Source organism: Solea senegalensis, linkage group LG4, assembly GCF_019176455.1.
Source record: "Solea senegalensis isolate Sse05_10M linkage group LG4, IFAPA_SoseM_1, whole genome shotgun sequence".
Taxonomy (NCBI): Eukaryota; Metazoa; Chordata; class Actinopteri; order Pleuronectiformes; family Soleidae; genus Solea; species Solea senegalensis.
In genome coordinates this window covers 17773143-17788906 of record NC_058024.1, presented here as the reverse complement: position 1 = coordinate 17788906, position 15764 = coordinate 17773143, and the positions used below count along the sequence as shown (strand labels likewise).

At 40.7% G+C, this 15764-nt stretch overlaps 1 protein-coding gene across 5 annotated transcripts in view; it reads right to left on the bottom strand.

Moving 5' to 3' along the window:
- Positions 1-522: 522 nt before the first annotated feature.
- Positions 523-15764, bottom strand: part of ephb2b (eph receptor B2b) — a 110600-nt gene continuing 95358 nt past the window's right edge. Inside the window, exons 7-16 of one of the 5 annotated variants that reach the window (XM_044023558.1) lie at positions 15425-15587; positions 13926-14034; positions 12711-12805; positions 9892-10014; positions 9515-9762; positions 6157-6372; positions 5623-5772; positions 3683-3876; positions 2785-2940; positions 523-1401 (exon numbers count right to left, since the gene is read on the bottom strand). In XM_044023558.1, coding sequence (XP_043879493.1) covers positions 1293-1401; positions 2785-2940; positions 3683-3876; positions 5623-5772; positions 6157-6372; positions 9515-9762; positions 9892-10014; positions 12711-12805; positions 13926-14034; positions 15425-15587 — 1563 coding nt within the window. In that variant the 3' untranslated portion in view covers positions 523-1292. The remainder of the gene's footprint in view (positions 1402-2784; positions 2941-3682; positions 3877-5622; positions 5773-6156; positions 6373-9514; positions 9763-9891; positions 10015-12710; positions 12806-13925; positions 14035-15424; positions 15588-15764) is intronic. The other 4 variants (XM_044023560.1, XM_044023561.1, XM_044023562.1 and 1 more) reach the window with 4 other exon arrangements.

The following is a 15764-nucleotide window of genomic DNA, read 5'->3' as shown; positions in this document are numbered from 1 at the left end:
CTTGTCGTGAACATGGTTTACACGTGCATGTAAGCACAAGGAGCTGGAGATGACGGAGGATGACTTAGGTGGACGCCAATGTATGCCATTAGGAAGTCTGTTTGCTGTTTTGTTTTCAAAAATGATGGACAGGAACTGATGGAGACAACAGAATGAATCCTCCCTGCAGTCAGCGCTTTTGCTCCTGTACTGATCAGCAAAAATGTCTGTGAGTCATGTCATGACAGGTCAAGTGCATTTGATATTTACAGAACAGGATCATGATCAGGGTGCAAAAAGGAAGGAGTTCTGTTTGGCAGGCGGCTGTGAGTATTTCACTGTGGAAGAAGGAAACAAAACAAACACAGTTGCGTCTGTAGTGAGAGAAAGTGTGGTCGGAGGGAATCTTCATCGTCACAAAAGTTCACACAAAATAGAAAAATGACTTGCAGTGAGAAAAGTTGCTCTTTTTCATGATTGATTTCACTGCGTGAACTGTCAGTCTGGATGAATGGTTTCTTGACACAGAAGTTTTCCATTTTGTGTTTTTTTTGTTTTTTTTGTTTTTAATTTCTTTTCTCTCTGGGGAAACAGTTGGAAGTGCACGTTCGATTCCACAGTCGCCTCTGCAGGGTGTCTTTTAGAAGGCCACAGAGAACTGTGTTTCCTCACATGTCCAAAAATGAAAACAACAAAGACAATATCCACACTGTCGAGGAAGGACTCATCCCCTCAACTCTTCCTTGTTTTCTTCTTTTTTTTTGCCCTTTTAAAGGGTAGCTTTCCTACTCAGTTCATCTAGCATACAACCTTATATCAATCTATAAATTTAGATAAACTCCTTGCCTTTTATCAGTTTTTCTTTTTTTTTCTTTAAAAAATCTTTACAAAATTATCAGAACAAACAAACAAACCAAAAACAAGAAAGTTCAACATTAAATGAAAATTGGTGGAAGATTGGGAAAAAAAAAATGTTGCTGGTCACTTCTGACATCCCATGTTTTTGGCTCCAGAGGTGCATTGGCTGATGTTCTGATGCCTTGTAACATGGATTTTCTCTCCAGTGATAATTTCAAGGATAGAGAGAGATGGAGAGAGAGAGAGAGATATTCAGGGTGAGAGGATGCCAGAATGAGAGAGGGAAGTGAAGAGGGGAACGAAGGATAAATGGTAGTCTTGTGGGAAGACCAGACACACTGTCACGCAAGAAGAAAGAAAGAAAAAAAGATCTACTCCATCTTCCGCACCCAGGACCTTACGTCCCAACCGCCTTTTTTTCCCCCTCCCTCTGCCTTCTGCGCCGCTCTGAAGGGTCAAACCTCCACTGATTGGATCTGGTTCATCTGTGCCCGCATCATCTGGACGCTGTTGAGGATTTTCTTTTGATGGCCTGCTAATGTCACACCAACCCTCAGGATGTCCCTGTGATGAGAGACAGAAGGAGATGTCAAGCTGATGTTACCACACACTGTACACAGTCTTTTATCCGTCCTTCATCTGTCTGTGTTTCCGTCACAACTCAACACAGCGTAGTGAAAAACAAAAAGACAATAACATATGGTGAAAAAAAACAGCAGGGATATTATTTTTGCCAACAAACAGCTGCACGTTCATCTGTCATTGAGGACAGAAAATGTATACGTTCCAAATAATATAATGCGTTTCCTGCGATTCACCAGAGCAAATGCTCAAAATGACAAAAGACTTTTATCATAAACACAATATTCTTCACAGTGGACAATAAAATCAAAAGGTACCACATGGTATCAAGGAGGGTTGCATGTGCTTCAAAATGAGGCTGCAGCTAATTAAAATATAAATTATTGATTAACTTACAATACTACATGATTAATTGTTGTATTCTCACGTTTCACGCCACCACTGAATGACTGGTGTTGAACAGCTTGTGATTTCTAAAGCCCTTTTCATACCAGACAAAATCGACTAAGACCCACTGGTTTTTTGTGTTCAGTGGGTGGGAAAAAAAGCGCTACCACTGGAGTTCAGCAACAGTCGCACAGAATTTATTGGCTCCAAATCCATTTGCCACGGTCACCCAGGTGAACGCGCTAACTTTCACCCCTTTTCTGCAGTATGACAGCTCTCTTTCCAACACTGTTAACACAACCTGTCACGTGATTGTTTGCGATACAAACAGCACAGCTAAGCAAAAGTAAGGGCAGCTGACTGAAGTGTCAGACAGAGGCTCACACAACGATGGGAGCGTTAATCCACATACTTGAGGTGACCTGTTGTATTAATCTGCACAGCAGCTCATTCTTACTCCTGACATCCAAACTGGCCCCTTTTTTTTTATCGGTAAAAAAAATAAATAAATTTCATGTAATTAAGGTTTACGACTATAACATTCCTTTGCCCCATTACTGAGTCTCAGCAATAATCACACTTATTGGATAACGCAGAACCATCTGTTCTGTTCAAAGAACTCAAACATCTCTGTATTCTTTTCTGGCTCATGATACTGTTCTCCATAGACAGGAAGTGATTTATATCTATTTCTCCACGGGTGGTATTTTTTTGTTTTTTGATCACATCTTGTGTTTTGTAATGATTTTTCTAAACACCGGCAGAGAATAAAGGGCACTGTTGTAGCTTTGAGCTATTGTACCCACTGTTCAGCCTCACAACGGAAATATTATGATCGGCTAATAACATGCAGAGCAGCTAGTGTGTTTAATGCCATGCCAGAGGCAAAGTCTGCTGCTCGTTCATGCTTTAAGAATGCAAGAGGTGCAGCAAACCCAACTTATCGGATCCAGAACAGCAGGAATCATCAGCACTTACTCCATAGTCATCTGAGACACCACGTCAAATGTATTGAAGTTAGCACTGGCAAAGTTGTCTTTGTACTGGCCCATCTTGATGGCGTCCAGCCACTCATCCACAGTGCTGAAGCTGGAGAAGTCGGGGATGCTTCGGTCCAGGAGTGGGAGATGAACACTGAGGTGGACACAAGCAGAGAACATTAAGAAAAACTATAAATAAACATGGCTGAAATGAGAGAATCCTATGAGCCAATATTTTCCAACATGATCCTTCATAAAGTGTATTTTCCAAATGAAGTGATAATCTCTAGGGATCCAATATACCCACTCAGTGTCTGTGGAAAATCAGTCCCTTGGTCCTGCACCCGAACCACAAATGAATGTACAGACGGGGATAATGAAAATCAGTAAGCACTGGCTCTCGGAGGAAACTAACACCCAGAGCAGAAACATTTCGAAATGTTTTGTTTTGAAAATGACAGAATTGCTTCTATCCCGGATTCGCCCGAAGCATTCGTGGGAAGGATTTGATCTATCAAACCAAAAGGCTTTCATTTACATAACCACTCGGCGCCAGCAGAAACAAGAGACACTGTGTACGGCAAATATCAACTGTGCCATGGATGGCACTGTCGCAGGAGCATGATTTTCATGTTAGAATGAGGGGAATGTTTTACACTAGGAGAAACTCAGATGCATTATGCTGTTCTAGATGTTATGCATAGTAACGTGAAATGGTCCAAAGATCCAGTGGCCTCTCATGTGGTATGTCTACAGGGGCAAGATGAAACATACATGCTGCAACCACATACAGAGACTGATGGACAGAGCAAGGCAAGAGAATAACACTTTATTTAACAGGAGGCGACTCCATAGGTACTGACTATAATCAGTACAGCTGTTCTCCTGCCACTTACCCTGACGATAACGGAGTCATGGCCTTTAGCAAGTTGGGACTGCGGATCATCTTGTCGAGGTTGTTGACAATCTGACTGAACTTGGGTCGATTGTTGCGGTCTTTCTGCCAACAGTCCAGCATGAGCTGGTGAAGAGCACTGGGACAGTCCATGGGTGGTGGCAGTCGATAGTCCTGCTCTATGGCATTGATCACCTGCAGGGGGAGACACAGATCTCTGAGAGTTGCTTTGAGGCTCTGAAAAGGAGAAGTGGCTTGATGGATAAAATAATTCAAGTACTTCAAATCTTTACTTAGGGAAAACAATAACAATAACAATTTGTAAAACTGTTCAAAAATACCCAGTCAGAAGTAAAATAGCTCCCATCACAAATCCTATTTTGCTAAACATACACAAGTATTTGCAAAGAAAATATGGAACCTATAAAATGTCAAAATAAACCTTCAGCAGACCAAATGGCCTCTGTAATATAATATAAAATGTGATATTATTGCTAGTGATGGGTGACTTTGTACACATCATTTTATTGTTTATAGCTATTTGAATGTTGCTTTCACTCCAGCGGTTCCCAAATTAAGCCTCTGAAAATTCACAAGATAAATCTGAGGGGTCACAGGAGGATTTTTTTCTGTAATTTCTCAAAGCATTTTGTGAAGTATTGGATATTTTGATTTAAATTAAACCATATGCAAAGTTTAGAGGCACAATAATTCTTTCATAGAACTACCATCAGCTCATATAAACATCACAAACTTCACAAGGGGCAAAAGACACTGCCTTTTTGGGAGAGTTTGCAAACCAGATTCACTGAAGTGAACTGCTTTAGTCACTGCTATGTTACTGTAATCCAGACAAGACTTTATTAGGGCTGCAACAAATTCCATTTAATTCAATTAATTGTGAATTAGTTTGATTATTGATAAATTAGTGAGAGTCTGTCAAGTTCTCTCATTTCAGCTTTTTCAAATGGAATATTTTCAGGTTTATTTGCTCCTCAATAAATTGAATTGTTTGTGCCATTGTTGTTTCATCAATCAATAATCTGGTCCAAAAACGAATCAAGTAATTGGTAAATTTATTAACAAATGAATACATAACCAAAAAAAAAACATTACGCACAGGCCTACTGTTCATCATAGTAAATCATAGTAAAAAATGTACATAATGCTCTACTTTTATTAAGACTTGTTAACACCAGTTATGTCATTAAGTACATGAACAAAATTCCCCTTGCCTGCTGTAACCTCATCTACTGGTCTTTAGCTATTTAATGCTCTCTCTCTCATTAAAGTCACCCCAACATATTTTTGACTGGATGTTGTTGGTGGACACACATAGTTACTGCGCAGTTAACAGAAACAACCTGACTTGTGATGAGGACGCACAATCCTTTGCTCATTACCAGTGCCATTAAAGGAGCTCTATTCAGACCCAGATTAATCTCATTCATAAGACCTCCAAACGAGGACCCCGATGGAGCAGAAACACTATCTGAAGCTGCTAATAAGATAACCGTTGAGGTCCTTAGTCCCTCTTAACACATTAGTGTTCTCACATTCAATTTGAAACTATTTTCATTATCTCTCTCCCCATAATTTGCTCTCTCCTCTGCTACCCAGAGGGAGATCGGAAATGGAGGCTCCAGTCAAGAGCAGAAATTGTCCACTGTGCACTGCTGTGCATTTAAAATGATCTGATTATGTCTCTGTGGTGACAGTGGGGGAATTTTCATATAAAACCCATGTGTAAAACCCACTGTTTGGCTAAGGGAAAGCAGATACAATGACAAAATCTTTCTCTGAGGAGTTTGAGCCTTAGATGAAACTCATAAAGAAATAAATGTATTCATGTTGTGGCATTGTCTAAAAATATTCAGAAATTTGATTGAAGATTAAAGAGGGAGTTAAAAAAAAATCACTGAAGGCAAGTAAAAGACTTACATCCTGATTGGTCATGTCCCAGTAAGGCCTCTCTCCGTAGGACATGACTTCCCACATGACGATCCCGTAGCTCCACACATCACTAGCAGAGGTGAACTTCCTGTACTGGATAGCTTCAGGTGCAGTCCATCGGATAGGGATCTTCCCACCCTGTGAACATAAAGGGCGCAACCTCAGTTGGGAAAGCAAGACGGAAACCTGACCGTCACAGTGTCTTGGCTCCAGAAAGAGTCACCGTTCAGGGCAACTATGCTGATGGTAACTCAAACTGGAGGTTGGATATGACTAAACCCAGAGGAGTCACGTATGGTACACGATCTGCTTAAAGAACATTTGAATGGGTGATGTTTGTCTCAACTGCAGCAAATAAAAAAATGCACTGTACTAAATAGGAAAAAAAGTAAAGCAGCACCAGAATAAAGAGAATTGAAGGGGCAGATCGGATCACGCCATTGGATTTTTTTACAACAACAACATATTAAACTTTAAATATTAGTCCCAGGCTGAATGAGTGTGTGTCTCAGTGTATCATACCAAAGCACTGGTGTAGGTAGGGTCTGACGTATCGTCCTCCAGGAAGCGTGAGAGACCAAAGTCCGACACCTTGCACACAAGGTTGCTGTTGACCAGGATGTTTCTTGCAGCAAGGTCACGGTGCACATAATTCATGTCTGCAAGGTATTTCATGCCTGAGGCGATGCCGCGGAGCATACCAACCAGCTGGATAACAGTAAATTGGCCATCATTTTGCTGTAGAAAAAAAGGAGAAGAACATGTTAAAACAAAAAAGCAAAAAAAATATTTTTGCATGGAGTATTTCATGAGAAAACAAAATGGAACAACCATTTTTAGAAACAATTTTGGCCCATCATGCCTTAAATTGATTTTATTTATTAATAAATCTGGAATTGACGTGTCTTCAAAAAATACAATTATTTAATTTTGACAGTTCTACTCAGAATCCATCATGTACAATATGTGCCGACTGTCTACAAGTTTTAATGAACTTCAACTTTTTCCTGAAGAGGCCCAGCTGGATATAAACACCGAGGTTTGGGTCGGCCTTAGCTGGCTGCTACCAAGCTGGGCAGGGAGGGCTAAGCTGGGACTAGCTGGCTGACTGTCTACAGCTGTTCCCCTCCATGGTTTGGTGAGGGCTTTACCTCATACATAGGGAGCGTCTGGAGTGGCAGTGCAGCTGTGCGTCCAACTGTGCACACCTGCACTCTCCCCACCACCCACCACGACGCCTGGAGAACAGAGGATTCCAGAGAACGGATCATGGGAGCTCAGGGCCGGGTGTGGACAGACAGAAAGGCTAAGAATGGGAATTTGAAAGGGCAGGCGAGCAGGGCCTTGAGCGTGACCATATTTAAGAGTCTGTATGACCGCTCCACTGGCCTATTTCCCTTTCAAACATTTTGCTTCTCATTAGCTGAGTCAAGCTTCTCCTCTTCATGTACCACAGCAATTAACCAGAATGCATTATTCATAAAAATCCTTCTCACAAATTCACAATGTCATCTAATCTGAGTGCTGTGTGTGCATAAAATTTAATTACAAGGATTCCTCCAAAGTCTTTGGGGTCAGGTTAGCAGGAAAAATAATTGTGCAATTTATATGAAAAGAAAGTTTCATATTTTTTTAATTCGTCCGGTGTCTCAGCTGATGGTTTGTTCCAGAAAACTGCTTTTCTCTGATGAATGTATCCTCCCTGGTCTCACTCTCTCTATTGTACAGGTTTCGCTGCAAGAAGCAGAAGGGAAGGAAAATCCTGCAGTAGCTCAGCAGCTCAGTATGCAATATTTTATCACCTTTAAGATGACACAAACCATGTTTTAGCTTTGACACTGTCACCGACAGTTGTCATAAACTGTCACTGTGAGGTGCTGTTTGCAATAGAATGTGCTGTCAAATATGTTTAGCAAACATCTACATATACAAACACCCTTCACCGTGAGATCAAATTCCCGAAAGAGCTGATGCTTAGTGTCTCAGAGGTTGGTGGCGGAATGCAAATACAGACTCTCATCTGCACAGTGCACTGACAGGAGCTTGCATGTGCATTTCTTCAGTATTAGTTTGATGCCATCTCTCAGAGGGAGGCTTACATTGAGGGAGGAGTGGGGTTTAAAGTGCTAGAAACTGTTATGAAGACGCAAGGAAAGTGTGTTTTCAGATTAAAAATATAGTTGGCCTCTTCTGTTACTGTAATTTACAAATTATATGACATAGATAATGAGACAAAATAGTATCCCTAAAACAACATAATGCTCTTTTTACATCATGAAATAAGGTAGCATTCTTCCTGTGCTTACATTAAATAGAGAGTTCCAATTACATCAGATAAAAAATGCACCTTTCTTGGCAAATTTTTTTTTTTATTTTAATCAATTCATATAAAACGGAATCCCAAAGATGCAAAGAGAGCAACTTTAGTGTATCCAAGTGTGACATTTTTTTCATTCCACTAACCTCTCCAGGCAGTTGGGGAAGGGCTGTGTGACATCTCATAACCAGCTTCATTTTTAACTCTGACATCTCATTTTAAGACTTGCAAAGTGTTTAAATTATTTATTCAGGTCGTAAATGGAGAAGCTTGCCCTGTTCTGTACTATCCTTGTGCTGGCTCAGTTATGAAAGTTAAAAATCCCCAAGAACGTGTGATTGCTGCATATTTCATGTCGTCAAAAAAAGAAGAAATGACAAGTGCAATTCCTTCATGCGTCCAGAGATGGTGCTGCAAACAGCTTAGAGTGAATGTATGACAAAGAGAAGCAGTGTACTGGTGATATTCTGGTGTCTTTTGCTTCAGCATCACGGATGACTGAGATAATATACAAGAGAAAAACACACCCACAGAAATCACTATCAAACACAAACAGATATTCTGTGAGTTGTAGATGAGAACCACCCAGACGTGACTAGTGACTGACACGCAGAGATTCTGAGTAATAACATTTACGCGAAGATTACGGCACTTAAGCGTATTAACTAATTGGACTAATGAACTGTATGTTCACATGTGTCTGTGTTTATTTGTTAATGTGCAGGTGCCAGGTCTCCGAATGACCTGAGTTGAATAATCCTACAGCTGACAGATTAATCTTATTTAAATAGACAATTCACAAAATTAAGATTTTACAATATGTAGGTCAAAGTTTAAAATGACAAATGTTCATGTTACCAGCTATAATAATAACTACTGTCATGCTAAATTTAACCAAAATAGAATAATATTCTCACAGCCTCGCCGGGGGTGATGCCTCAGGATGAATTCTGACACGGTGCTGGCAGGTAGTTCAGCAGTTGCCGTTACAAACCTTGGTGGATGGTGTTGTCAGAAACTTGTGTTAAGCCTTTAAGGTCATCATACTACTTTTTTTTAAGCTCATCACAGTAAAAGCCCTGAATCGAGACCTACAGGATTTAGTGCAGTGAAGCAGCTTGTCGTGTCAGCCTGTGAAACCATCATTAACTAGAGCTCAAGCAGTTACACTGCAGAGCTGTCAGCAGTTTCATTAGGTCCTGTCACTCTGGTATCAAACGCTGTCGGGCCAACTGTCATCATTACCGTTTGGCCAAATATGTCGCTGTTGAATTCAGTGGTTATATTACAATATCATATAGACATAACACTTTATGAATTACAGCTAAATAATCTGTTTTTCTATTGAACTGCTGAGTAAGTTTATTGAGAACTTTCTTTCTGCCTAGCAAATGACTTCATTTACAAGATAAGGTTTCAGTCAAGAAGCAAAGTAAGTTTTGGAGTCAATTTGGTATAAACACAATATAGAGCACAGACCAGCGCTGCTGGTCATATAATGATATTTTTGTTCAACTTGAGTCATTGAATCAACACAAATAAGATAAAAATGTGTTTGCTTACTCTGAGGAAGGAGTCCAGAGATCCATTTTCCATGAACTCAGTGATGATCATGACAGGACTGCTCTTGGTGACCACGCCCTCCAGGTGAATGACGTTGGGATGGTCAAACTGCCCCATGATACTGGCCTCACTCAGAAAGTCCCGCCGTTGTTTTTCTGTGTAGCCAGACTTCAGAGTTTTTATGGCCACAAACATTTCCCTTTTACCTGGGAGCTTCAGGTTACCGCTGCACACTTCTCCAAACTCTCCTGTAAGGAGGTCACACGCAAAGTGAGTAACTAAAAGTCAGCAGCCAGGTGTATTTATAAATCCGCAGACCATCAGGCTGTTTTGCAGAGCAGCAATTCATCAATATGTCAGTCAGAGTTTTTCATTACCTGCACCAATAACCTGTTCAATCTTCACACAGGATATGTCAATCTCCTTGGCAAACTCCCTCACAGCCTCGTTGGGGTCCTCGTATGTGAACGGATCTATATAAATCTTCATTCCTGGAGTCACTTGGAAAAAAGGATGGAGACGCTATAATTTTTGATTCTCATGGTCAAACTTAGAACTCTACACACTCTACCAGCCAAATCCACTGAGAGACTTTAAGAATGAATTCACCTTCCATTCACACATTCCAGAGCAAGTGTAGGGTTTCTTGTTTTACATCTGGTCAGTGAAGGTTTAGAGATGGAGGAGAGGAGTGCATTTGAAAATGGTGGTTATGACTGATGCTTCGTGAACACCATGGTTTGCTAGATGGTGTGAAGGTCATCACACCATCCAAATAAGAAGAAGTCACTGTTTCACCTGACCCCTGACCCAAACTGACAGACTGACATACTGGAGTGCGTCAGTTGTAGGCAAATGACAAAACATCAAAGTAAGAGGATAATTACTACTTGGCACACTTGACGACTAAAAACTGTTGCTAAAATAGCATTGTAGAGGATGATGGAGTCAGATATATCATCCAAAGGATAAGGAGACGTGTCTCCTGAAATTTTACCCTTGAAAGGAACTCTTGTGTCAGGAAAACAAGCATTGTATTGAATGAATATCATTAATAGTTTTTTTTTCTTTCTTTCATGATTTTATTTTGTATATCTACATTGATTGCCTTCTTCTATAAAGCTGACCAGTACAAGCCTTACCCACGTTTGGACTTGACAGTGTGATAGTAAAAATCTTTAACAAAATGAAGAAGGTTGAGGAACTGGTCCTATGTGAGTCATGATAATTACGCGTGGATCAAGGTGCAGTAAGCTGTTTAAGATTGGAAACTTGCATTCAACTCTGAATAAAACAGAAGCGCAATACTATAATATGAGTACGAATAAGACATGATTTTATTCTACATACTTTTAAAGGCGGGCCATGCGGTTGGTGTAGTGGTCAGCACTCTTGCCTTTGCAGCAAGAAGGCCTGAGTTTGTGACCTGGTCAGAACAAAGGTCTTTCTGCATGGAGTTTGCATTTTCTCCCCCTGTGTTTGTGGCTTTCCTCCCACAGTCCAAAAACATGTGGATTTGGGGATTAGGTAAATTGGAAACTCTAAATTAACCCTAGGTGTGAGCATGGATAGTAGTTTGTCTCTGTATAGTATGTGGCCCTGTGATGGACTGGCAAACTGTCCAGGGTGTCCCCCGCCTTTCGCCCTATGTCATCTGAGATTAGCAACAGTGCCCCCACGACCCTGATGTGGAGGATAAAGCGGTAAAGATGGATGATGATGAAATGATGAAACTTTTAAAGGCCTTTGTGGCTCTTTAGTTTGGGCTGGGTTTTTCTGTTAATGCATATGTGTGTGCATAAAAGTGCATGCAAGTTCCATCTATCATTCACAGGAGAGAAAGTTTAAACTTTTAAAATGATATTAAACAATAGTTTCTGAATTTATACATTTCCTATGAGTCCATTCTGCATTTATTCTGTGATTTTTACATTTAAACATCAATTATTACAAGCTTCAGTAATGAGATAAATCAATGTCCTTAATCTCAGCAAAGTCTGCAATGTATTAGTCTATTTTCTTTTACCGATTGACAGCCCTAACATATTGTACATATTGCAGTATATACAGTATAATCATCTCCTGTGAATTATAGCACCATTAGTACTCGAGACAGAAACCTGGGCACTATATCAGCATCGCTCAGCTTTACTCCAATAAATAAATTGGCTCCCCTAAACCCTGATGCCAGGTAAATTGGCTTAAGGTGGCCTTTAAGTGTTCAGGGACTTAAGTGTCCCGAGTTTTAAATCCGATTACTCGTCTCTCACCTCCACGTCGGGCCCGAGGCTATCTGAATGGAAACTGAACTCCTGCCTGGCTGCTGCAGAGGTAGAAGAGCATGCACACCGCTTCAAAACCTGGCACACTACTCTGAAGAAACGTGCTGCAGTGATGAACAGATGGAGTGGATCTTATCACACAAACCCCCACCTCCCCACACTCACTAAAACCCTGCAATCTCTCTCCGAGCTGAAGCACTTTTCAACAGACCACCCTTCCTCTATGGCAGAGACCACCAAAACACAGGGGCAGCAGGGGCACAGCACTGTTTGAGGACAGAATGCACACAGGGGCGTATTGGCTTCAGCTGTTAATAGCTGTGAAATATCAAAACCTTTTACTGGCACTCAATCACAAACTGGCCTTGTTTGCAAAGCACAATCTGATGGTATTAAAAAGCATTTGCCTTTATTAACATTCGAAAGGCTGAAGTTGTGCAATCCAATACACAAATTAAGATGGGCCATGAGAAATAGATTTGTGTTTTTCCGCTTATGCCAGAGAAAGATGGATTATTTTAATATCTTAGATGGAGCCATGATGGAATTACTCCTCGTGTATTTCTAATTTATGGTCAGCTATGCCATTTGCTACTATAATTTTTTTGATTTAGTTGGTAATGAAATGTGATGATGCGAAAGACACACACTCAAACTCCGGTTTTGCTTAAAAAGAGCAGTCAAACAACAGGAGTACTCAAAGGTGGGAGACAAAAAAAAAGTGGTGCTGTGCTGGTCTGTTGCCAAGGACGCCAGCATGCAAGGTGGTAGCCATGGAGACAGGTGTGTGAGGCAGAGGAGGGCTGAATGATAGCCATGGAGATGACTGTGTGAGGTGGTCGTCATGGAGACAGGTGTGCTCAGTGAGGAAAGAGGAATCAGCGGTAAACAAGGAGGAGTGGCGGTCTACTCACTGTGGCCGCTGGTGTAGTGCTGCAGTTTGTCTGTGTATTCGGAATCAGCCCTTTCAAAGCCACGCCTCCTGGAGGAAAGACAAAGAACTCTAGCTCTGGTTCAAAGACAGGGAGCAGGGAGGGGTGTAGACAGATTAAACATCCCCAGGTTTACCTATGCTGAACATACCATCCACCAAGATCGAATAAACAGACAGGGTTTGTGGAAATAGAAAAGCATTTGACATTATGCTGCATTGGAAAAAGTAACCAGCCATGCAGTCGTATCATTGTTTTGCACACTCGAGCTGGGCAGCTACACAATGAGGATGGGAGTGGTGTTTTATATCTTTGATAAATGAAAATTGGTGAACACATGAATATCACTAAATGTCATTTGGTATAGTGAAAATAAACAACCCAGGTGCGTAGGAGAAATGCACTGATCTATTCTCTGTGATTTCTTTACTTCACAGACATCATGAAATTGCTTTGGAGGAGCTTCACGTTGTGACAACAATGTGTAGTAATAGTTTCCAAGAGACAATATTTTGGTATATATAAAATCTCTCAATAAAATTCATTTGACTTATATAAAGTAAGGGAAATAACATTTCATACATAGAGATTTAAAGCTTGTTCAGCACTGGCTTAAGTTTTGTTTTTGACTGCATGTGCTGCAGTGTGACAAAAATGCTGCTCAGTATCTTGTAAAGGTTTATGATCGGGTCCCAAAAGTGTTTTTAAACATTAATTTCTCTAACTTACCAGCTGTTTTCAGTATTCTGAAAAATGCAACTTCTCATTTAACCCTGGTGATGTTTAAGACTATACCACAATGCAGCACTCGGTCTTATATTATATGCAAAATGGTCTACCATCTGAGACCATTGCATCACTTGCTGAATAATTATTGATAATTCAAAATGTCTTACGTCTCACGTCTACATCTTTAATAAGAGTCAGTGAAATCTTGCATTGGAGAAAAAGGCACATCTTTGATCTTTTGATTTGTTTTTATATGTCTGCAGTTGAATGACAGGGATTTTTGAAGCGCTTGGAGCTCAAGAATGTTTCAGCTCTATAACTTACATTTATTAAGCCAACAGTACTAATGCCAGCATAGTGAATTCAACAAGGAAAGGGAAACGTGTCCACTTTGTGAGCTTGTGCAGATGTTTTACTGACGATGAGCCCACAGGCAGTTTGGTACAGACTGCGATGGGACTGACTCACCGGTTACAGACGATGATGATGACGACCACAGCAATGAGGAAAACCAAGCCAGCAGCCGCCGAGCCAATGATGAGCGGGAGCTTCTCCTGAATGCTGGTGTTGTACTCCTCTATTGAAAAGAGAAAACATATTCATTAGCACAGTGTTATGCATGCACACACATTCAAAGAGTCACATGCTGAAACATATGGGTAAGCATCTGAGCCGATGCATATGGCGGGAGCAACGGGGTGACAGACAGACATACGGCTGGGGGAACCGCTGAGCATTTTGGCATCTTGACTGGCTGCATGGCCCATTTTCCGAGGCAAGCTGAATGGGCTCAGATGCCGCGGATATGGACAAATCATCTGGCAGAAATTGTGTGAAGTGAGCAGAGAGCGCATGTTTGGGTGAGACCCAGACCGGGTCTGGGAGCCAAGCGTAGGAATCCAGCTACTGAATGAGCACATGCGGACTGAGCCAGAATCTTCTCTTGAGCATTGCAAATGACACAACGTCACAGTTTTAGCCAAAAACATGGAAAAAAGATTAAAAGTATATATTTTGTGTTTTATATAGGAGTGGTCACCTTGCAAAAACAGTAACTTAACCTCCTAATAATCAGATATAAACCGTTTCTAAATGGTTATAATAGATAATGAAGTCATACTCTGTTTTACACATTTCTCAACAAAGATTAAATGTGTGCCTCTAAATTTTAAATTCAGGGGTTTATCCTTTTGTATTTCATTCTGATGACTACTGGGTCTCGATGCCAGTCTGTGGAGATTTGTGCTTCAAGCTTATTTTTCATAACGTTTGCGTTGTTTTTGTTTCTTTCTTTACTTTTGTTTGTTGCAGAAGTAAAAGATCTCAGTGGATGGGGACAAAACTGATTAATTTCTGGTGAAATAATAATACACCTCCCACAGCCTTAGTGTATTCAGCATTTACAGTGTTAAATGTATCTTGTTAGCTGGGATCTGTACGTGAGGCAGCATCAGGGACTTTTTTGAGAGTTGAGGCTAATGATGGGCTCTGGTCTCTGCAGGCTGAAGGAAATGAGATGTTCTGAAGGGAAAACCCAGGAACTTGGCTCGAACATTAACCTACATGACTGAGGTTTACTGAATGTTCCATCCTCTTCATGTTGTGTCATTGTTCAAAGATAAGACAACTCTGACCTCATCTTTGACTTGAAGGCTTGTGGTGGCAACTGGCAATAACATATTTTTGGCAAAATATCGTTTTGTGCCACATAAAAAAAAGAATTCTTTCAACATGTCCTTATAAATAATGGGATTATTATGTAAGCATTATTTGAGGGATGTTTCCAAATTGTGAAAAGGACATGATGAAAATAAATATACAGTATTTCAGGCACTTGTACGTGTTTACTTTACAAAATGATTCCATTCCATTTCTCCAGCCATCTGAATTCATTGTGTGTGAATGAGCCAAACATGAGAGGTGATAACAGTTGTTCGTGCTTTCGTGAAGAAAGGCTAAATTCTCACCCTCAGTCATAGTCTGGAAGTAGAGTTTGCCACTGTAGCGTCCAAACCCGGCCACGGTGCGGGCCCGAACCTGGAACACGTAAATGCTTCCTGGTTTGAGGCCACGGATGACCACTGTGTTGGTCGGGCTCCTGACGGTAGAGGAGTTATATTCTGACTGGTCCTAAGAGAAGGAAAAAAAAAACATGTAAAAAAAAAAACATGTTGAATTGGTGCACATTAGTAATTACAGTCCCATTGCAAAGGCTTAGAATTATGAAATGCCACAGGAATAAAATATATACCCAGTTAAGATCTAGGACAGATGATACAACATTGTCAATAGACACAGGATTTATTT